The sequence below is a fragment of the Taudactylus pleione genome, unplaced genomic scaffold (genome assembly GCF_031769625.1).
Source record: "Taudactylus pleione unplaced genomic scaffold, aTauple2 ptg000464l, whole genome shotgun sequence".
Taxonomy (NCBI): Eukaryota; Metazoa; Chordata; class Amphibia; order Anura; family Myobatrachidae; genus Taudactylus; species Taudactylus pleione.
In genome coordinates, this window is record NW_028284866.1 from 2017353 (window position 1) to 2040940 (window position 23588).

At 43.9% G+C, this 23588-nt stretch overlaps 1 protein-coding gene across 1 annotated transcript in view; it reads left to right on the forward strand.

The window, feature by feature from the left end:
* Positions 1-1382: 1382 nt before the first annotated feature.
* WBP1L (WW domain binding protein 1 like) overlaps positions 1383-23588 on the forward strand; it is a 71156-nt gene continuing 48950 nt past the window's right edge. The window contains exon 1 of the mRNA XM_088448676.1: positions 1383-1601. Within this exon, the coding sequence (XP_088304802.1) occupies positions 1536-1601 (66 nt within the window). The 5' untranslated portion in view covers positions 1383-1535. The remainder of the gene's footprint in view (positions 1602-23588) is intronic.

Genomic DNA, 23588 nt, shown 5'->3' on the forward strand with positions numbered 1-23588 from the left:
CACAGGGATCGAGCTGCGGGGAAGCGTGACTGTATGCTGGGTTAGTCAGCAGTGGGGAAAATGGGGGATTAACTTTATATTCCAGGGTAGCGGGGGCTCCCACCTTAAAGCGGGAGGGTAGGCATGTATGCTTTAATACATGCACCCGATATCAGGACCCCCTTCACCACAACCCTAAGCGGCCTGGTAATACATCTCCCCTACAGTCTATTAAATGACAGTTAGAAGCTGATTGAGGACCCTGATGTCATCAGTTACTGTCCAACGTCATTCCCTACCATCCACGTGGACATAGAGGTGGATTATAAACCTGTGGTGAGCAAAGCGTGCCAGGAAGTGGGCAGGAATGCGGGAGAAGTGCCTACTCTATCGGGGGTTCGAAAAAGCGGGAGCCTCCAGCGGCTATCGGGAGAGTAGGCATGTATGCATGGGATCGGTATGAAATACAGCCGGACACATGTCCGCCTAAGTCCGACGCTGGAAGACCGGTGGTTCCTATTCTCTAACCTAACCAACCCCCCTAACCCTCCCTTAGGGGTGCCTAAACCTAACCTCCCCCCCAAGTGCCTAACCCTAAACCCCCCTGTAAGTGCCTAAACCTAACCCCCCCTTCCCCGCAGCCTAAACCTAAGTCTCCAGGGGGGTGCCTAACCCTAACCTCCCCCTGGGGGTGCCTAACCCCCCCTTCCCCTAGCCTAACCCTCCCGGGGGGTTGCCTAACCCTAAGTCCCCACCGGGAGCCTCTAACCTAACCCTCCCCCGGCCCCCAGCGGCTGTCCGCGCCCCATCGGGATGCCGGGCGTTGGGCTCCCGGCGTAGGTAAACAAACAGGCGTCGGGATTTCTACGTTGGTCATTAGACCCTTGCCGGGATTAGACAGTCGGGATGCCGACAGTCGGCGTTTAGACCGTCGGCATCCCGATTGCATACCGTATGCATATAGTATTTAGAAAAGACGGCACTCAAAATGGATAAAACTTATCTAATGGAAAATACATTGTGGCTCAGGACATTATGTCATAGTTAATGAGTTCCAGCTTGTGCCTACTGAAAAATAGCACTGATAGATAGATATATGTATAAGTATTCCTTCTGTTATACATTGATAGAATGCAGAAGAAAGAAAACGAAAGAGAGAAAAAGAAAGTCTGACTGACTATACCATCTATATATTGATTATAGGCAGCAGGTTGAGCAGCAGCATTCCATTTTTTTTATAGCTCTTATGCCACTCTCAACATGGCGGTCTATCCCCGACGTTTGCCCTCCAATTGGCGACGACTTCCTGTGCCGGAGCTGGCCAACCACCAACCCGTCCTTTGTTAGCTTTAAAATGCACCGACTGGATATGGCCAATGAGCGGCTGCAATTGGACAGAAGTAGGCGGGGTCACTGTTGTCTCGTTCAGTCAGTGCAAGTACAAGTTAGGTGGCTCGGAGCTTGCTGCTGTGTGTCCGGCTGCAGCAGCGTTGTTGTGTTGCAGCTGCAGCAGACACAGGAAGGACTGGAGGCAGGGACAAGAAAGGGATTAGGGCATGAAGATGTCTTTCCTGCTGTCTCAGGTTGTCCCTAGCAGTTCGTCTGGCAGTATGGAGTCTCAGGTCAGTAATGCATGCATGTATGTATCTGAGCAGTCACATTCCTGTACAGAGTCCTGATCAGGAGATGGGGTGCAGACACTGGACATATCACAGGTCTTCCAGTCTGCTGCTGTGAGTGCTGCCATGCTGTCTGTGACCTTTTTGTCTGTACCATGGTCTCATTTACTAGGTCTATAGGAGGGCAGTACATTTGTCTATGTGCATTTTACATCATTGTAGGTAATTGACAGTTCATTTGAAGTTGATATGTCATGTAAGAAAAATATCCTGGGGATATGCACTTGTTTACCTGTATATGATTGTGTGAACCCCAACTCTTAGCCCTCAATAACCTTATTTTATACTTCTGTTCTCTAGGTAGTAACTGTTGTGTTAAGCAATTTTGTTTTTCTTCATCAATTTGATATCCTCCTTTTACATACCCCACTCCCCCTTAAATGGATCTTCAATAACTGCTTTTTTATCCCTTTTTATAAAGTCGTATTATTTAGAGGTCACATTATTATCGTTGACTAAGGCAAATATCTTGCATCAGCCAGTTCTGGAACTTTGTGATATGGTTTGTTTGATTACAATAATGAAGCAAGGCTTCAAACAATTTGTTTAAGCTGCATACTAAAATTTTTTTTTTTTTCTTTTTCCATCAAATAAAATTGTCTGGTATTATGGTTGTCATCTCTGCCCTCAGCCCTGAGGTCATGAAGTTCAGTTCTTGACCAAGGCCTATCTGTGTGGGGTTTGTATGTTCCCCCAGTGTTTGTTTCCGTTTCCTCTGGATGCTTAGGTTTCCTCCTAAACATACTGCTGATTAAATGGATTTTGACAAAAATGTAACCTTGGTATGTATGTGTCCATGTTATAGGTAAAATAGATTGTAAGCTCCACTGGGGCAGGGACTGACATGAACGACTGAAATATTCTCTATGCGCTGTATAAATAACTTAACGTGCTGCTATAACGCTTCTTGCTTCGCCTATTTACTGAGGTGAAGCAGGAAGCACTACCGATGAGATGTATGAACATCTCATCGGCTGGAGAGGGGGGTCGTTAACTCTCCCTCTGGCGCTACCCACTAGAGACCACAGTGCATCAGCCTAGTACTGATGCGATGTGTGTCAGTCCCGGCCGGCTCCACCGCGCGCATCCTGGAGCTGGCAGCAGGGACCGCGCTGTCTCTGCTGTGGGGATAGGGCAGCGCCAGGCTGTAGCTGTCGATAGTGACAGCGGGCGGTCAAGCGATATAACCGTTCATACATGGCCCAGGCTATCGGCGCTGCTATCTTGCAGATGGCCATGCCGATAATGACAGGTGTGCATAGCGCCCCTGTCATTTACCGCCAAACCCCCGATCATACATCGGGTAGAAGCGCTATCAGCGCACATAATGTGCGCTGTTACTGCTTCTGAGCTTCTTGCATCTCCCCCAATGTCTGTAATCCTTACAGTCTTGCACGCTTTCATTAAATGTGTATTTTTAATATGTTTGTTTTAGAAAATAGTGTGTGCTTGTTGCTTTTCTGTATAAGAACCTAATAAGGAGTCGACCACCTATGGTCCTTGGTTTAGGTAACTTCTAACCAGGGGGTATATCTGACAGCCTGCGGACTGCAAGCATCGGCGAGTTCTGCGTGAGATTGCCCAATGTTTTAAAGTGTAAGCCATTATTTAAAAGGCAAAGCCAGGTTGATTTTTATTTTTTTTTAATTTATTTATTATTGCCTTTTAAAATTACTTCTGCTTTAAAACATTAGGCATTCTCGCAAATAAATCACCATGCCTGCAGTCCGCAGGCTGTCACATACACCCCTAGACCCCTTACAAAGTTAATGGGAGTCACTGTTTCCTGGTGCATTGTTTATATAAATGAGTGATAACTCCCCTCGAAAAGCTAAAATTGGAAATTTTGATCAAAGAAATGTTGCTTATCTTAAATTCATTTTACTGCAAAATTTTCTGTCTAAAATATATTATTTTATGTGATGTGCCTTTGCAACGTTCAACACAAAATGCCAATCATATTTTTCACCAGCTAGTTCTGTGTATGCTATTGTTATACCTATGTGACTCAGGACAAGAATGCAGGAACACACGGATAATAAACATACTAATCACAATAGCAGACATTTGTGTAATACAGTGGTTCTCAAACTCTGTCCTCAGGGCCCCACACAGCTCAGGTTTTCCAGGTCACCTAGCAGGTGTACAGGTGTATTTGTTACTTGTTGACACATTGATTCACAGGTGCATCTAATTATTTCACTTGCGATTATGTGAGGAGACCTGCAAAATATGCACTGTCTGGGGTCCTGAGGACCATGTTTGAGAACCTATGGTGTATTGGACTGTGTAATATCAATATCTGAAATAAACATGAGCTTCTTAGGAGGGAATTCAGGGTCTCATTCAGACCCGCTCGCGAGCGCAGGACGCTCGCAAGCGGGTCGATGGTACCCAAATGCGCATGCGCACGACGGAGGCTGCTCCGTCATGCGCGAGACCCGGCGAGCGACTGGGAAGCCATCGCTCGGGGTCTCGCACCAAAGGGGGCATGCTGCCGATGGTGAGTGACAGCACGCCCCCTTTGGTGGGCGTGCTGGGGCGTGGCTGCCCAGACGGAGGCGCCTACCGTCTGGGTGCGGTCCCACTGACATCACTAGTGATGTCAGTGGGAGTGATTTTGGCTCTGATAGAGCCAAAATCACTCCAGGGCTTGCGACAGCGAGACCCTACCGCAGGGTCTCGTCGCAATGGTCTTGACCATCGCGACCATCATCATGGACGCTCGCATAAGCTGTGGGTGGTAATCCACAGCTATGCGAGCGTGCAGGAGGACGCACCAAAAAAAAACCGCCCTGATTCAGAGCGGGCGCTCGTTCAGAGCCTCCGGCTCTGAATCAGGCCCTCAGTTCAGTGAGAAGTGCTGTGGATGCCTGGGTGTGCACTTAAACTCCTCCTCCATTTCTGTGTGTAATGTCAAAGCGGTCTAGATATAAGGATGAGAATTATATTGAGATTGCTAATTGGCAGTCTAGGTACAGATTAAACGATGTGTACCCAGCGATCTGACTGACGGGCCGACATATTGGGCAGCCGGTACACATTAGAGTTAGACGATCCAGTGCCCGACTGCCCGATATGTCGACCACTGCCGCAACGTGCTGCATGTAGGGCCAACCTGAACATGCGACGGACGGCGCCCGGGAGCGTGCGACTGCCGACATTGAGCGTACACATCATACGATATTGATGATATGTTGGACCGAACCGTCGGATCATCCGAAATATCATCTGTGTACCCAGCATCTTTATTTACATGAGGCAGGAGATGACCCGTGATTGCCCATTTCTAAGGATTAAATGGGGCAAAATAAAGCGTAAGATTTAGGAATGCATAGGAGGCGAGCTGATAGTTTACTAAGTGTGAGAGGCTGGAAACCAGCAGGCGTAGGGAATGTGGAGTAGTAATACTTGATATATAAAGTAGGGCAATGGGTAATGTAAACTAGCGGTAGGGGGTATGTTACGTAATTGGAGTTTAACAATATTATGCTTTCTAAAGTTGTTGTTGTTGTAGGCATATTTTGTGCCCTTGCTACACGATGGCATGGAAGTTAATAAGTATAGTCAAAATACAGTAAACTCTTTTCAGTGAGTTATTCATTGTTCACTTAGAGATAAATAAATACCATTTTCGTTAGTGTACCGAACACCTAAGCACGGAAGCAGCTATTGGGGGTGATTCAGGGGTTTATTTTAGCCGTAGAAATTAATGGGTGCCCAATGTTGCATTTCCCTTGTTTTTGGGCACCCATTAATTATCTCGCCTATAGGGCCAAATGTAATAGGATGAGCGTTTAGCAGTAAAACTCACCCTAATACATTGATCGAGTTGTATTTTTAAAACCGGAAACACCTGGATGAGAGTTTAAATCTTGGAGTTTTTTGAGTCTGAAAAACATGCGAGTTTGCATTTTCTGTGACTTTATTACAGTGGCTGAGTTTAAAAATGTGAGTTTTCTGTCACATTTTCTAAACGCTCACCTGATTTACATTTGGCCCGTAGTGCCCAATTAGTCCAGTTAAACCCATCTAAAGTCCTGGTTAGGGCACCCAAACCACGGACTTATTGCACATGTCTTGCTCACCACCTCAGGTGGCTGCGTTTAGAAATGCTGGCGTCATCGGCTAACGCGCCCAAACGAAGCAATGATTCAATTGCTTTGTCGGACGTTTATCGCGGACTGCCGTCGGAGCAAACAATGGAAACCCTAACCCCCCCCCCCCCCCATATAGTGAGTTGGGCCATTAGTCCTGAGAATACATCAATTCCCTAGGACAGACGTTTCCAAACTCTGCCATTACAGTCCACTTTTTAAGGATATCCATGCTTGAACGCAGGTGACTTAAAGGTCTATGCGGGTGATTCAGTAATGGACGGAATTGCAAAGCTGCACTCAAGCAGCTTTGCAATTCCATCCTTGCAAATATGCAAATGCAGCAGGAGGCGTCTGACACCCCTTGCTGCATTTGCGATCCCAGCACTGCGGCTGAGGTCGCAGGGTGGATGCCGCTGGGCCGTCGGCCAGTTGAGTAACCCTCAGCGTATGCAGGCTGGCCGGCTTGTCAGGCCAGGTAACTGCGTCTGTGGAAGTGGCCTCCGGCCTTGCCACTTCTGAATAGCAGGGAACACTCCCCCATTTCCGGAAACCCCAGCCGTCCCTGCCCCTTAAATGCCTCTGCCTGTCAATCAGTCCCTGGCCGCTCCCACCACTTCAATCCCGGAGTGGCTGCTGCTTCTCTACAGTACTTGTTCCCCATGCGCGGCTGCTAGTGTTCTGTTCCCTCCTTCCGGCTACAACTCCGCCCCTGTCATGTCCTGATCACTGCTGGTCTCAGTGATTGGACATTGTATTTTGTGTATATCTATCTATGTATGTATGTATGTATGTATGTATGTATGTATGTGTAGGTAGAGAATTTCCCATATCCTAAATACTCAGAACCAGGACCATGTCGGATATGGAATGTTTTGAGCATTTAGAGTACCTTGGGGCCGGTGTCCAGCTTGCAGGGGTCCAGGGTTCGCAAGGGGCTTCGGCAGGGGTGTGGGAGGGTCCAGTGGCGTCCACAACTGTCAATGGCCATCATTATAGTATACCATAAAAATTGCTATTTTTATGGTATTAAGGTGTTTAAAAATATATATATATTTTTTATATAAAATCTTGTGGGATAGGTTTTAAAAGAACGTTCTTAACCTAATTCAGTCATAAAAAAAACCCGACAATTTTGGAGCGGTGTTTGGTGGTTAAAACCTGGGCTGTAATGGTGGAGTCTGGGCTAGGAACTAGTCACATCACTGAGTATAGTTCAATAAAATAAACTACTTGTATGTCATTCTTTGCTGGCGATTGTGCTGGATATAATGCTTTCTCATTGTTTGTCAGAGATTGTTTGTGATTTGACAAATTTTCTTTACAAATTTTCTTCTGACTTCTCCTTTTCCTTACTAAAAATATAATACATTTAACATGTTCACATGCCTGCAGCATATATCATGTAATCTCTGTGTGTCGCCCACCACTGGAGACTTTGCATTCGCATTATGTTTAACTTTCTCAGTCTTTGCTGCCATAGTTGTAAAGCGTAATCTATACTGAAGTGCCAAAAGTCATGGGATAGCAGTATGTAATGGTAGGTGACGTCGCCGTACTGTTACATCTTGGAAATGCACAGACCTGCATCCTTTGTAATCTAACATCAGCTTGAATACCGGCTAGGCTACACAGACCACATGGAAGGCATTACCACCCGCCGTGGATAGTGCAATGGTCAACCACGGTTGCTTAATGATTGTGACCAACGGTGTCTGCCCAGGATTGTCCGTGGTAACAGACAAACGACACTGGCTCAAATCATGTGGCATGGGTTGGGTCCGCTGGTTTGCCTGAACATGTAATTGACCAGTAACCGCTACGCTGCATTGCTTGATGACCATTTGCAGCCCTTCATGAACTTCATGTACCCCCACTACAATGGTGTATGCCAGCAGGATAATGCACCATGTCATCTGTTCCAAGTTGTCCAGAATTGGTTTGAGGAGCATTCTGGAGAGTTCCCATGAATGGTGTGGCCACCACGTTTGACTGACATGAACCCAATCGAGTATTTATGGGACGTTGTAGAGAGGTCCATTTGCACTCAAGATCCTGCACCTACAAACATCAGGGAGCTGTGTGAAGCTATCCGGTCGGCATGGGTCAACATCTCTCCAGAGGTCTTCCGACCACTTGTGGAATCGATGCCACGCAGAGTTGTTGTACTTCGCTAGACTGTCATGGGTCTCTCTGGTGCTCAGCAGGGGGTCCGAGACTTACCTGTCCGGGCGCTCTGGCAGGGTTTGTCCAGCAGGGTTACAGGCTGCTGGAAGCCGGCGCGATGTGCAGACAGGTCCCTGGGAGGTAGCATTGGCTTGCTGGCATCTTGGACCAGCTGGAGCCTGGAGTCGGCAGCGCTGATGCAGAGTGCTGGGCGCCGCCATCATGGGTCTAGTCACATGACTGGTAAGGACCAATCCAGACTGCAAGATCCATAGTGGGCTCAAACAACCAATCCTGCATAACCTTCAGGTACTTATGTACTTCCTGAGAGTCCTTAGGTTGCCAGTGCAACGTCGTACACAGCTTATCTGTGTGTTAGATCTCTGTGCTCCCTTTATCTGTGTATTCTAGTGCTCCAGTGTGTAGTGTCCTGTTGGAGTAATCCTTGCTACCTGCTCAGTGCCTCTGCCAGCTGGTTATTGATCCGAGTTCGGTACATAACCGTTACCTGTGCTACATTACAGAGCCTCCTCCGTCAGCGTTCCCTGCCAATTGCGGTGCTGGTTCCTGTACTTCAGCGTCTCCAGTAATTGCGCTCGGGGAACCCGGTGTGTTCACTTTCCTGGGTCTCCGTATCACCCGGCAAGTCAGAGACATTCATGAACAAATACCTCCTTTGTCCAGCCTCATTCCAGTTCCAAGAAACTGCTCACAAGGACGCCCCTGCACCCAGTCCGGGTCCACTTCCTACTCCGGTCATGACAGGCTAGAGGGAGTCCTACGCGATATTAGGCATCAATGCCACTATCCTATGACTTTTGGCACTTCAGTGCATATATATATATATATATATATATATATATATATATATATATATATATATATATATATATATATATATATATACAAGATAATTACTTCTGAATAGATAATTTATATGGTATATTGTGCTCTCACTAAAATGGCTTATAATGACTTTAGGACCCTGCTTACTTCATGGATTCAAGCTAGACTATGCTAATTGAATATATCTTCTGGCACTGCTGACAATATATTTTTAGAAACTGCTTCCTAATCTTGGGATCCCTCTACTTTGATTTTTGGAAAACTGATGCCTCTCATCTATTTTATTTTTCATTAGTTCTAGGTAACTTTTTTTTTTTTCTTACGAGGTATAATTGCAAATCCACCCCACACTAGCTGAACAGAACGCAGCTCAAGCGGAGAGGCAATGCCGAACGAGTGCCCATTTTGCATGGTCCTCTGGTTTTACTTCAAGCTCTATTACTGGAATTGACATATAATGCAGTATACAATGTGTTCTTATTTATATAGCGCACACATTTTCCGCAGCGCTTTACAGAGAATATTTGGCCATTCACATCAGTCCCTGCCCAGTGGAGCTTACACTCTATATTCCTTATCACACACACACACACACACACACATACATACTAGGGGTAATTTTGTTAGGAGCCAATTAACCTACTAGTATATTTTTGGAGTGTGGGAGGAAACCGGAGTACCCGGAGGAAACCCACGCAAGCACAGGGAGAATATACAAACTCCACACAGTTAGGGCCGTAGTGGGTATCGAACCAACGACCTCAGTACTGTGAGGCAGTAACGCTAAGCATTACACCGTCTGTGCTGCCTTAGAACGTTCATGTAAATATTTGAATATAGCAAATGTTAATGAAGCTCAAATTAATGGATGGTTTGCGACTTTGTAATTCTCGATACAGCTTTAAATGCAAGCTAGACATTCTCTGCTTATTGATGCAAAATGCAAAGAAAGGCTTCTTTATTGGTGATGGACCACAGCAAGGAATGTTACAATGTAGTTACAGCAGCATACCACATACTGGAAGATACATTGCCGCTCAAAGGGGGCATAAAGGAAAAGTGTGGGGTAGCTCATAGCAACCAGTGGAGTATTTTCAGTTTTTGGACTGCACTTTAAATTGACAATTACAATTTGGTTGGTTGTGATAAAAAAAAAAAGTGTAGTTTCCTATTTTATTATTATTATTTATTTTATTTATTTTTTGCTTTTCCTGTTTATTACTTTTTCAAATATCCCCTGTTGTGATTCCGCCAGCCAATTGCGCCACTTTAGTCCTAATTCTGTGTGAAGCTTGGCATACACTGTCGCAAATTCAACCAGAGGTTCAGATCAAAGATTGCATGAGGATCTATCGGCAGTCAAGGCTGGTGGAAGATGCAGTAAGACGATGTTTGCATCTACAGGCACAATCCAGCTGATTGAATCTTCCCCTATAGGATCTGTATGGCCACTTGATATATGTATTCTATGAGTGCCTTACGTTGGCGTGGGCTAGTTTGTCAACTACGGCCTTTAACCAGTCTGTTGGAGGATGGATTTGAAAAAGGTGACATCCCAGTCCACATATGTTGTGGTGTTTTTGTAATTAAGTGGCAATTCACAGTTAGTACCCAACTGGCTTTTTGGCACTAACCAAAATTTCTGCTCTCCACTGACTCTTCTGAGTATAAAATGTATGTTGTTGTATTTGATCCTAAAGTGTGTGTGTGTGTGTGTGTGTGTGTGTGTGTGTGTGTGTGTGGTGCTTTCCTTGTTGATCATTTCCTTTTTTACAAAAAACAAACAACCACCTCTCTGGTAACACAATAAGCTGACTGGTATTTTCTTGCTACAGTGTATTTAATAATGAAACTAAAAGTATGTCACTATGTAGACAAGCGATTGGACACTGACATCAAATAGAACAAGATTTTCTTGATGTCAGTACTTTGTAGGTCCACCACGTGCAGTGATTACTGTAGACACCCTTCTTGACAAACCGTTCAAGTTCCTGGACAACAGCAGTCAGTATGTTTTGCCATTCCGCCTTAAGTACAGTGACCAACTGTCACACTGAAGAAGGTTGAGTTGGCCTAGAATACACCCGTCGCTCCAATTCGTCCCAGAGGTTCTCAATGGGGTTAAGATCTGGACTCTGAGCTGGCCAGTCCATCCGGGTTACCGAATTTTCTGTATACCAGTCCAGTGTCGCTCTGGAAACATGACAGGTGGCATTGTTGTCCTGATAAAAACATTTGTTGTTTTCGTAAAACTGCCACATTGACCCGTATTCAATTAGAGACAAAGTCTGAAAGTTTTCGCCTGTCCGACTTTCTGCCTCATTCGCCTGTTTCAGAGGCGAATTCGTTCCATGTGCGTCCCCGCTTTTCGCCTAATTCAATTGCAAAACAGGCGAAAACCTGACATAGGCGAATGCGGAACAGGCGAAAAGTACTGAAAGAATTGGTGAAATCATCTGTACCCCAGCTGTCCCAAGGAGTAGTTTGCACCCCAAAATAATGCACTACTATTCACCTGCTATTTATTGGAGAATCTTTTATCGAATTCAATGCATCGAGTTTCCACTTAGGTAAAATCGTCATGGAATTGAATAAGGCGAAAAGTTTGTAGGCAATTATTTTCGACAAAAAACAGGCAAAGAAGGCTTTTCACCTCTAATCGAATACGGCCCGTTGTAGGGAGCACTGAGTTATCGAGAACATCTCTATACTTGTTTTATACCTTCACGAACAGGTGTCTGCTGCAGGAGCACACCATTTCGCTTGTGCAGGGGTGTCCAATCACTTGTCTACATAATGTAGGTGTTCTGCTTTTTATGGAGGATATATGAAACGTTTAGATTGGATTTACATTCTATTTTTCCTGTGTTCCTGATCATTAATAATTTCCTTTTTAGTACGTGTTTGAATTGCATATTAAATTATTTTCCTTGTGCAGCCACTAAGTTGTCTCTAAAGGTATGGTTATTAGTGAAGTATCTTTTTAGGCATGCCGCGTGCATCCAATAGTCATTTTGATTCGCTATCCTACCACGAATCTGTTGCTTTTTCAGAATCTTTCTGATTGAAAATATTTGGCAGTCATGTTTCTTCTCCAATCTGATACAAAGCAACTTTGCTAACTGCATCATGTGACTGTGGTTGCCACGGTAGTTCAGAATCCTAAACCAGTCTGGTGGTAAAAAAAAAAAAAAAAATTTGAATGGAAAACATCAACATTCTTATTTCTGTCATAGGGGGCCATTCAATATAACGCGAATTGAATAGCGCCGGGAGCGCTATTAAATTCAGTGCGCTGTGTGGTTGGAGAATGACTGACTGTTATCAAGCCCTAACAAGTATGTTAAGGCGCGTTAACTGGCATTCTCTGACTAAAGTGCCATCCCCAGGGGGGTGCGAGAAAAAATCCTTAGCGCGAGCAAACAGCGCAGTAAACTGAATAGCTTCAGGAGCTCCCTCCTGCGACTATTCAACATCACGTTCAATTGAATTTCCCCCCCCCCATAGTGATTTATGTTTTAAAAAACAAAGAAAAAAACACCAACTTTTTTATTACATGGGGTCGTTGCTTTAAATATATACACTAAATGCAAATCAACTTCACTTTCCCATCCTAAGTGACTTTCAGTATGCTAAGATCAAGGTATTGCAGCACTTAGGCTTGATGGGGGGAGTCAGGTTGCTCCATAATACAATTTAAATCTATTGAAATCACCTTTATGCCATGAAAGCAACACTACAATGGAGCCTGTAGTGAAAGGCCTGCCACCAATTACCTGGGAAGTACACTTGCTATACTACATTTTCCTAATTGCTTATGTATTTAATTGGGGTTTTATTATACCATTTTCTTTTTTGGTAAACTAATGGAACCTGCTTTGTGACTTTTTTACGTTCTTTGTGTCCAGGCCGACAACCAGGTTTTAGTAGGGCTGTCGCTGTGATCAATTTATAGATTAAAAACACAATCAAGGACCGTTTGGTCAAGACTCCATCTGCTGTAATCCATGTAGCCACCAAAGAAAAAAAAAAAAGCAATGTGTTCAATGTATCTTGGTGAATGAAAAGCGTAAATGTTTAACTCCACTAGTCGATCACCCAAAATTCCCTCTTGGTATCTGGCAGGAAGTGGGCGTATCGCATGATTCAGGTAAAGTATTTATAAACATAAGGTGATATTATTTTTTTTTTTTTTTTTAATCATGCATACAATATGTAAATTACTGTATGTATACTTTTTTTTTTTTTTTTCAATAGGACTATTGATTTAGGTACTGTCTCTCCTTTCCATAAACTGCCCTTTATGTTCATTACATGGCCATAAGTATGTGGGCACCCCTTCCAATTTAGAATGCTTGGCCATTTCAGCCACACCCATTGCTAACAGCTACATAAAATCAAGAATACAGCCATGTAATCTCCATTGTTGGTTTTGGGCCATAGAATAGGGACACTGTCAGTGGCAACCACCTCAAAGGAAGTCAATTTGTCAAATTTGTGCCCTGCTACAGCTGCCCCAACTGTAAGTGCTGTTATTGTGTGGTGGAACCCATCTTGGAGTTACAAAAGCTGTGAAGCAGTAGGCCACACAAGCTCCCAGGGTGGGTTCCAAACGGCCTCCATAAGCAACATCCACCAAGAACTGTTTGTCAGGAGCTTCATAGATTGGGTTTCCATGGCCAAGAAACCACACCCAAGCCTCAGATAATCATGAGCAATGCCAAATGTTGGGTAGAGTGGTGTAAGAGCACTGCAATTGGATCCTGGAGCAGTGAAAACATATTCTCTGGAGTGACGAATCACACTCCAGCATTTAGCAGTCTGACGTAAAAGTCTGAGCTTGGCGTAAGCTTCCTGCACGAATATGTATGGGTGGAATAATGGTCTGGAGCTGTGGTGTGTATGTGTGTTCTGTTTATTTATTTAAAAAAATTTTTTAATGGCCTCTGACCTTTTTAGATTCGGTAACTATTAATGCTACAGCACATAGTGACATTGTAGAGAATTATATCCTTCCCTCATTATAGCAAGTTTGGAGGGATGCACATGTTTCAGCATGATGATGCTCCTGTGCACAAAGTTACGTCCAATGATTTGCAGAGTTTGGTTTGGAAGAACATTGAATATCCTGCAGAGAACCCTGATCTCAACCCTATCGAATACCACTGGGTAAATTGGGTAGTTCAATCTCATTAATGCCCTTGTAAATCTCTCCAGGCATGTTCTAGTGGAAAGCCTTCCCAGAAGAGTGTATACTGTTATAACAGCAATGCAAGACCATCTCAATATTAATGCCCATGGTTTTGGAATGAGATTCAACCAACACACATATGGGTGTGATGTTTGGGTGTCCACTTACTTTTGGCTATGTAGTGAATGTAATGCATTAGAAGTTATCTAATATCTGGGGGTGGAGTAACTCATTTTGTAACCTGTGTGTTATTTGGAAAGGAAATTTATTGTGCAACAAAAGACTTTGTATGTGTACAGTTGTGCAATACCATTTGGGAACATCCCAGATTTCTGGAATAGCTTCAGAAATGAAAGGTAGACATCTGACTGAGCGTCATGCTCTGCATGTTAAATAATACTGTCTAATACATGGACAGTACCTTTTATAAAAGATCATGTACTGGATGCATTTCATCATTGAACAAAGTCTGTATGCTAAAGCAAAAAAATATACCACACCCCTGACATGGACTTATTCCCACCCCTATCACCTACCTACTAACAATATGTTCTATAATCCCTTTCGTTCCCTGATCACATTTCAGGCCTGCCCAATCTCCACAATGCACACCCATAGAAATTTTGAAACTTCCTAAATTCAATAATGATTCTGGGGGTCATTCAGACCGGCTCGCGAGCGGCAGTACGCTTGCAAGCGGGTCGAAGCTCCCCACTGTGCATGCGCACGACGGAGGGAGCTCCGTCGTGCGCATGCGCGAGACCCGGGGAGCGACGGGCTTTCCATCGCTCCGGGTCTCGCACCAAAGGGGGCGTGCTGTCTATGTTGATTGACGGCACGCCCCCTTTGGTGGGCGTGCCTGCCAGACGGAGGCGTTCCCATGGGAACGCCTACCGTCTCAAGCCGGCGCCACTGACATCACTAGTGATGTCAGTGGGAGTGATTTTGGCTCTGATAGAGCCAAAATCACTCCAGGGCTTGCGGCAGCGAGACCCTACCGCAGGGTCTCCGTCGCAAGCCCGATGGTCGCGATGGTCAAGACCATCGCGACCATCATCATGGACGCTCGCTATAGCTGTGGGTGGTCACCCACAGCTATACGAGCGTCCAGGAGGCCGCTCCATTTTCATGGAGGAACGCCCTGATTCAGAGCGAGCGCTCTGGTCAGAGCGTTCAGCTCTGAACCAGGCCCTCTGTTCAATATGCCACCGCCTCTGAATTTCCCATTTCTAGAACAATGGGAAATCCGGAGGAGAAAGCAGTGTGACCAGAATTGAATTTAGGAAGCATTAGTATGCTTAAATGTGCGCTCTGTCTGAGATTGGTAGTTTAGCTCTACGAACATGTATGTAACTGTAATATCAATTAGGCCACAATTTTATATATTTAGTTGCAAGTGAGAGGTTACACTCAATGTATTACTTCTCTGGATTGATTTCTGAAATACTGTGCCAGGAAGTCTCCTCCTCTCACTCAAACAACAACCCAATTACTCCATGTAGTTTATCTGTGGTCCTCTAGCCCCGTTGTCAGTCGCCTTTGCTCCACCATCTTCATACAGTCACTAGTACCTTCACCCACTCCCTACAGGAAAGCTATCAGACTTCTCAGCATCCGGATGGTAGATACAGTCATTAGATAGACACTAGAAGGTAGACCGTGAATAGGTTGACGGGATCCAAAAGGATGACACATGGTTTTTCATGATTTTTAGGGTTAGTTACTTGGCGGAGGGTTAGGCTGCGAAAGGGTTGGTTGGGGTTAGATTTAAAACCATGTGTCAACCGTTTGCATGACAACCTTTTGACCCTGTTGACCATTCACTTTCTATCTTCTTGTGTCTGTTAGTTTGTCTATTTACAAATCCACACCTGACTTCTCGCTGCCTACCTTGTCATATAGGCAGCTCTTAACTAGTTCACACAGATATTGAGAACCCCACAATTCTCTGCCCTTAAGTCAAGGTTGCCGCTGCTCCTGGATTGCACCCCACACATAATAAACATGTTCATGCACTCTGCACTCTCACGTAATGTATAAAAGACCAAGCTGAAAAAACAATATTTTGCTGTTTTGTTTTATTTTTATATTGCAGTCTAACTACAAGCGTATTGTTTTACAGAAAAAACTGTCAGCTTGGCGCTAGTAAAAGTTTATATATAAATATATGTGTGTGTGTGTGTGTGTATGTATATATATATATATATATATATATATATATATATATATTGCATACACCAAAGGGTTTGTGAGGAACCCCAAAAAAATTGATTACCTAGTCTCAGACGAGCACAAGAAAAATGTTGGTGTTGCGCTTATAAATAACCAATTCAAATATTAAATTAATAACTGGGCATGGCATAAAATAGTCAAGACACCAAATATACGACTAATAAATCTCTCTTTTTTTATTTTATTTAGCATTTGCACCAATATTACAATCACAAATATTTAAAAATACTTCTCTAAAAGAAGTCTATACAGACTAGTCTGGGTAATATGTATAGCAGCTGCTGTTGTGTTTTTTCTACGTATTACCCAGACTAGTACTGTATAGTTTCCACCGTATTCAATTGCAAAGAATTGTCGCATACGCGAAAAGTCAATGTAATGTAATCGGCGGAAAAGTTTCACCTATGAATAGCAGGCGGAAAAAAGTGCAGAATTGCGGTTTTGGGGTGCAAAGATTCGGAAACCACTCTGCACCCTTGGGACAGGCCCCCAAAGGAAAACTGCGTTTAAAAAAAAAAAAAAAAGAGGAACCCCAACCCCCCCCCCCCAAAAAAAAAAATTACTTTGAAAAAAGTAGCAAAATAGACTTTTGGGGGGTCTGCAAGTATGGTATAGGGGTTTTTTTTATTTTTTTTTTTTTTATTGCAGGTGCTTGCTGAAGGTGTGTTTTTTGACATCTTTTAAAAATTATCTTTAGCTAATTTAAACCATGCTTGCACCCATTTTCAAGTACCCCAAATTTGACAGGAGTACTTATTTTCTCTAAAAAAACCTGCTTAATGCTATTCTTCACCACTTAAGCAAAGACGCTACTTAGAGGCAATTGAAAGCTTTTAAGTACCACAAATAGCTTCAGGGGGCTAATAGGGGACATCTATGTTAGTGCATCTTTTGGGGGTTGTTAGGCTGATTTCCCCATCTCTGACAGCGCTTTTCACCTGTTTGAGTTTCGCCGCAACTCATTTTCACATCCTTTGGAATTGAATAGCGGGGTGTGCACGAAAACTTTTTGCTTCCAAAACGTGCGAAGTAGGCAAAGTTCGGCAGGCGGAAAAGTATCGTGGGTGCAAAACTAATTGAATACGGCCCTTAATTTAATATAACTAATTATTTAATAATTTATGAATAATTATACACCTATTAAACATCGTAATACTGAACCATTGATGATTCACTTACAGAAGTTAAAACCAGGAGACATGCATGTTCAAATACCCCAAGAACAATTATATGGAAGAAAGATCCCACGCAAGATGTATTAAAGGATGGCTTTTTTTTTTTTTTTTTTTTTAGAAACCATTGATCCTCAATGTTCACATGTTTAAAAAGCGCTTCCTGTCCTCCTATACAATATTTCTAGATGTTTCAAATACAGTTGAAACTGTACACCAAGGCATCTATCCCGGTGTAGAAGAAATTGGTGTCAAGTGCCTGAAGCCAGCCAGGTCAGGGCTGTAAGGAAAGTGGCCCAGTACTTCCCAATGGTAGCACCGTAACAACTGAAGCGTGTGGTTGGCAGAGTGTGGCCTGGTTATCGTGCAGCAACCCGGGTCGTTTTCAACTAATTTCCCTCCACTGCCGGCTCAATGTACCACAACAACAGACAGCATTCACCCCTTGGTGAAATCGCCAAGAAGCATGCACTTGTGGTCCCAAAACAGGGTAGCCATGACCTTCTTGCTGATGGAGTTGTTTTGAATTGCTTTGAAGTTGGGGAACGATGCCTGTTCATTTCATGGATGCTTTCACTGCTTCATCGCCTGTAACAGTACGCTGCAGGAACTGCACTCACTCCTCATGGTACTGCGTCAAGTGCACGAGAGACAATCCCATTTTATTGGTTTTGTGAACTTCTGTGAATTGCTTCAGTACCCAGCGTGATCACTTTTCCTGTACCCCAGTTGCTCATGAATGATGTTGTGCACAGTACCTACTGAGATGTTCAGTGTATCAGCAATATCATTAACTGAAATGCGTCTGTCCTCCTGAATCAGAACTCAATGCGGCAGATTTTCATCTGTGGTGGACGTGCATGTCCAGCTGGAGCTCATCTTGAACATCTGTCCTGCCGCTATCAAAGGCAGAGACCCAAACCTGTTTCTGTGACATGACTTTATCACCGTACACCTCAACAAGTTGGCGATGAATTTCAGCTGCCGATGTGCCCTTCAGATGCAAAACTCTGATCCCAGTGCGTACCTCAATGTTTGACCATGTTTCTGCCAGCCCCACCATCTTACAACAGAAGTTGGGACAGTATGACTGATATGAGGCGCAGTCTAATGGCCGTGAGGGGAAGCAGTGGTCTGCCTGCTCTGGCCTGGTGGGCAATTTGAATGAAATGGAGAACATTACACATAAGAGGTCTTGTTACGTTACTTATTGAACCACCCTTGTAATGGCGCGTATCCACTAGACCAGGGGTGGTAAACCTTTTTTTCTGCCGAGGGCAATTTCATATATATATAACATTATTCACGGGCCTGGTGCAGGTCACGCCCCCTCCGTGTGATGTCACAATGGGCGGGGCCACAATCGCCAGTGATTACAGCAATGCCCGGACACCCTCACGATTCTCCAGAGAGCTGTAAGGGCAGCTGTGTGACCCTCTGAAGCATCTTAAGGACGCTCCAGGTGGCACTGCTGTATAGATTCTGGCTGCAGTGTGCCATTCTAGACACCCTGCTAGCCAGATGAGGCCAGCAGGAAAAAGCTCAGAGGGCCAGACCAAATGATCCCACGGGCCTTATATGGCCCCCGAACAGGAGGTTCCCCATCCCTGCACTAGACTATATGCTCCATGAGCGATATCATCTTGTGTTTGCCCTGCTGTGCTGGGCTCAATGTCGTTAACGACATTGAGCATCCACACTGAACGATATCATTAACTAGATTGTTCATAGCCGGCACCCTCCCTCATCCCCATACTTGCCCTGCAAGTACGGGCCATGAAAGATATGGTCAACAACCAGCGGGAGTGCGCATCGCTGGTCGTTAACGACATATCCACTGGACGATATTGTGGACAAGGAATGCTAATGTTAACGTTCGAAACGTCCAATATATCGTGTAGTGGATACCCGCCTTAAGACCTTGTGGGCGGTGTACTAACAACACTGGTGGACTTTTGTTACCATTTTGTAGTCCCCTTTTCAACAAATTTTAAAGACTAAAGATAGAAATCGGCATGTAGAAACTGCTTCAAGTTAAAATGAAAAAATGGCCTCTTCCTGCACCGATACAGTCCACTCCGAATGTGTTTGAAAATAATCCACTCCTTTTTTTTTCTCTATACGATTACTCACTAGAAAATGCTATTTGTCAGCATTTCTCTTCCCGTCCACACCTACTGAGATGGGTGGCTAAGCTGCGATGTGGTGTTTGGCTTGTCTGGTGTCTGCCCAGTGACTTGTAATCTTGGACATATTCCCCCCCCCCCCCCCGCCCCCCCCCTGCTTAGTATGAGGCAATTTTCACCACAATGTCTGCAATGTCTCCATCGTCTGTACTGGCTGGAGCAGTTTGTCACAGGCATGGACTCCCTACCACTTCTCTTTAACACATTTTACTGCTTGCAATAATGTGGTTTGTGTGGCCAAGTGTTTCATTATGCTAACAAACACGTGCAGTGTCTAAGGCATTCTTAATAAAGCATTACCAGATTAGATGACGTATTGTCCTATGTGTGTATGCGCATCTGCAATTTTTCTTTGGAATACATTAAATCTTACACAGATCTTTGCTAAGTAACTTGTAAAGAGAGAGATCTCTATCCAAGGGGTCTATTTACTAAGCAGTGTTGAGAGACAAAGTGATAAGGTGCCAGCCAATCAGCTCCCAACTGTCATTTTTCAAACACAGCCTGTGAGATGGCAGTTAGGAGCTGATTGGCTGGCACCTTATCACTTTTCACTCTGTCTCCTAACGCTGCTTAGTAAATAGACCCCTAAATGTGTTGTACAGATCCATTCCTTTTCTTTCTATGGACTAACAATCTGATCAATGTGTGTTCTATACATACTGTGTGTGTGTGTGTGTGTGTATATATGTATATGTCAGGTGCATAAATATTGGGACATTTACAGAATTTTCATATTTTGGCCTCTATTCACCACCACAATGGCTTTGAAATGAAACAAACAAGATGTGATTTAACTGCAGACTTTCAGATTTAATTTGAGGGTAATTACATCCAAATCAGGTGAACGGTGTAGGAATTACATTGGTTTCTATATGTGCCTCCCACTTTTTAAGGGGCCAAAAGTAATGGGACTGTCAACTCAAAAGCTATTTCATGGACAGGTGTGGGCTATTCCCTCGTTATTTCATTATCAATTAAGCAGGTAAAAGGTCTGGAGTTGATTCTAGGTGTGACATTTGCATTTGGAATCAGTTGCTGTCGACTCTCAATATGAGATCCAAAGAGCTGTCACTATCAGTGAAGTAAGCCATCATTAGGCTGAAAAATCAAAACAAACCCATCAGAGAGATGGCAAAAACATTAGGTGTTTGGAACATTCTTAAAAAAGAGAGAACGCATCGAAGAACAACAACACCAAAAGACCCGGAAGACCACGGAAAACAACTGTGGTGGATGACAGAAGAATTATTTCCCTGGTGAAGAAAAACCCCTTCACAACAGTTGGCCAAATCAAGAACACACTCCAGGAGGTAGGTGTGTATGTGTCAAAGTCAGCAATCAAGAGAAGACTTCACAAGAGTGAATATAGAGGGTTCAGCACAAGATGTAACCCATTGATGAGCCACAAAAACAGGAAGACCAGATTAGAGTTTGCCAAACAACATCTAAAAAAGCCATTACAGTTCTGGAACAACATCCTATGGACAGATGAGACAAAGATCAACTTGTACCAGAGTGATGGGAAGAGAAGAGTATGGAGAAGGAAAGGAACTGCTCATGATCCAAAACATACCACCTCATCAGTGTAGCATTGTGGTGGTAGTGTCATGGCGTGGGCATGTATGGCTGCCAATGGAACTGGTTCCCTTGTATTTATTGATGATGTGACTGCTGACAAAAGCAGCAGAATTAATTCTGAAGTGTTTTGGGCAATATTATATGCTCATAATCAGTCAAATGCTTCAGAACTCATTGGACGGCGCTTCACAGTGTAGATGGACAATGACCCAAAGCATACTGCAAAAGCAACCAAAGAGGTTTTTTTAAGGCTAAAAAGTGGAATGTTATGCAATGGCCAAGTCAATCCCCTGACCTGAATCCGATTGAGCATGCATTTCACTTGATGAAGACAAACTGAAGGGAAAATGCCCCAAGAACAAGCAGGAACTGAAGACCTTTGCAGTAGAGGCCTGACAGAGCATCACCAGGGATGAAACCGAGCGTCTGGTGATGTCTATTCGTTCCAGACTTCAGGCTGTAATTGCCTGCAAAGGATTTGCAACAAAGTATTAAAAAGTGAAAGTTAGATTTAGGATTGTTTAGTTTGTCCCATTACTTTTGGCCCCTTAAAAAGTGGGAGGCACATATAGAAAGCGTTGTAATTCCTACACCGTTCACCTGATTTGGATGTAATTACCCTCAAATTAAATCTGAAAGTCTGCAGTTAAGGCACATTTTGTTTGTTTCATTTCAAAGCCATTGTGGTGGTGAATAGAGGCCAAAATATGAAAATTGTGTGTGTGTATGTGTATATATATATATATATATATATATATATATATATATATATATATATATATATATATATATATATATATATATATATATATATATATATATATATATATATATATATTATTACACACACACACTTTGTTCTCCCCACACTTTTTAAGGTTCCCCTGCCACCAAGTCCTGTGACGCAGCCGAAAAATTGCGCTGCACTGATGTTTCGTATGTAGAGGGCCTGATTCATTACCGATCGCAACTGTGATTATGCATGCGGACTGGCGATTGTTGCGTACTGCTTATGAATTGCAGTGCGAGAAGGCTTCACTGCGATCACAGTGACTACACAGGCCCATCGCAGAGTCATTGATAAGGTGACTGGAGGTGGAGACGGGGGGGTGGGTTGGCGAAACGCAGGCGTGCCAGTGCTTTTGAACACCGCGGCATGCATAAATTAGCCATTGAGATGCCATATACAGCTTGGCCTTTCACTGCGTGCGATGAGGTTAGCAATTCCTGAGTAAGGTCAGAGCTTGTGCAAGTGTGCGTGAGGCTCCAATGGTACTCGGTGTTCCGATGGTTTTGCAGATTTGCAAAGTATTATGGATGTGTGTAAGGAAGTGGGTGTCCTTGTGTTAGGCTGTGACGGCATTGCGGTAACATTCATTAGCATATATTTGCAGTGGGACTGCTTGTGTAATCGCAGCTGCGATCGCAATTAAAATGAATACATTTAAAATTCACTTCCGTGGCTCATACTCCATGATATCTCACGGAGGAAAAACTATTGTTGGTGCACTTCTATTGTACAGGCCTGATGATCCAGAGGTGGAAGCTAAGCATGCCAAGAAACAGAGGATACAGTCGAACTTAAAGCCGATACATGGCTCTCGGAAAAACCAAAAATTCTACAAAAATCACTTGTTTCCCAGTATCCTCAGCTACTCATTATGAAGCACCAAGCAGGACCTAATAAAAATATTTCAAATCCTGTGCTCCCATTATTTTTTTATTTTTTTTCCTTGCAAATCTGGGCACTAGCAATTAACACATTTTAAAATTGGTACTTTGTACAAGATCTAAAAAAAAATTCAAAACCAATGAACAATACTGCGAATAAGTGTGTCCGGATAGTGTCCCTTCTTCACATTATGAAGCCAGCTCTATTAATGGCCGCGCAACTGTGACAGAATCCAACCATTATGTAATGTATAAATTTAGTGTATGTTTATAATGGCAAACCCACTGCTGCACTTTCACAACAGCGCCTGAAACTGTGGGAAAAATATTTTGCAATAGAAACCAATTCCAATGAGCTGCCAAATACTCCAGATTGCTGCTGTAGGCTATGTATGTACTGTATGAGGGCCCTGCATGTGCAGCATCAGGTGACCCTGCCCCCAGTGACGCACGTTCGTGGATGCCAGCAGAGACGCATGCGGTAACAGCAGTGGAGTGACATAGCCGCACAGGACTCCCCTTGCACAGGGTGCTTCGGAGAACGAGTGACGGAGCAGTGGAGCCAGCTAGTTACTATTGCAGGGAGGTGACATAATGTCTGGTCACCTCAACACAGCGCACAGGTAGTTTCCTATACCGTCCACACAAGAGATCAGGTGCCCGGAGCCGTGGCGCCATATATCAATAGCTGCTTCCAGTGCAAGGGAACTGTGCCAGCTATTCTAACGCTGTGCACACTGGCATGGAGGCGCTCATACATGGCCTACAGCAGCACTCTGGAGTATTTG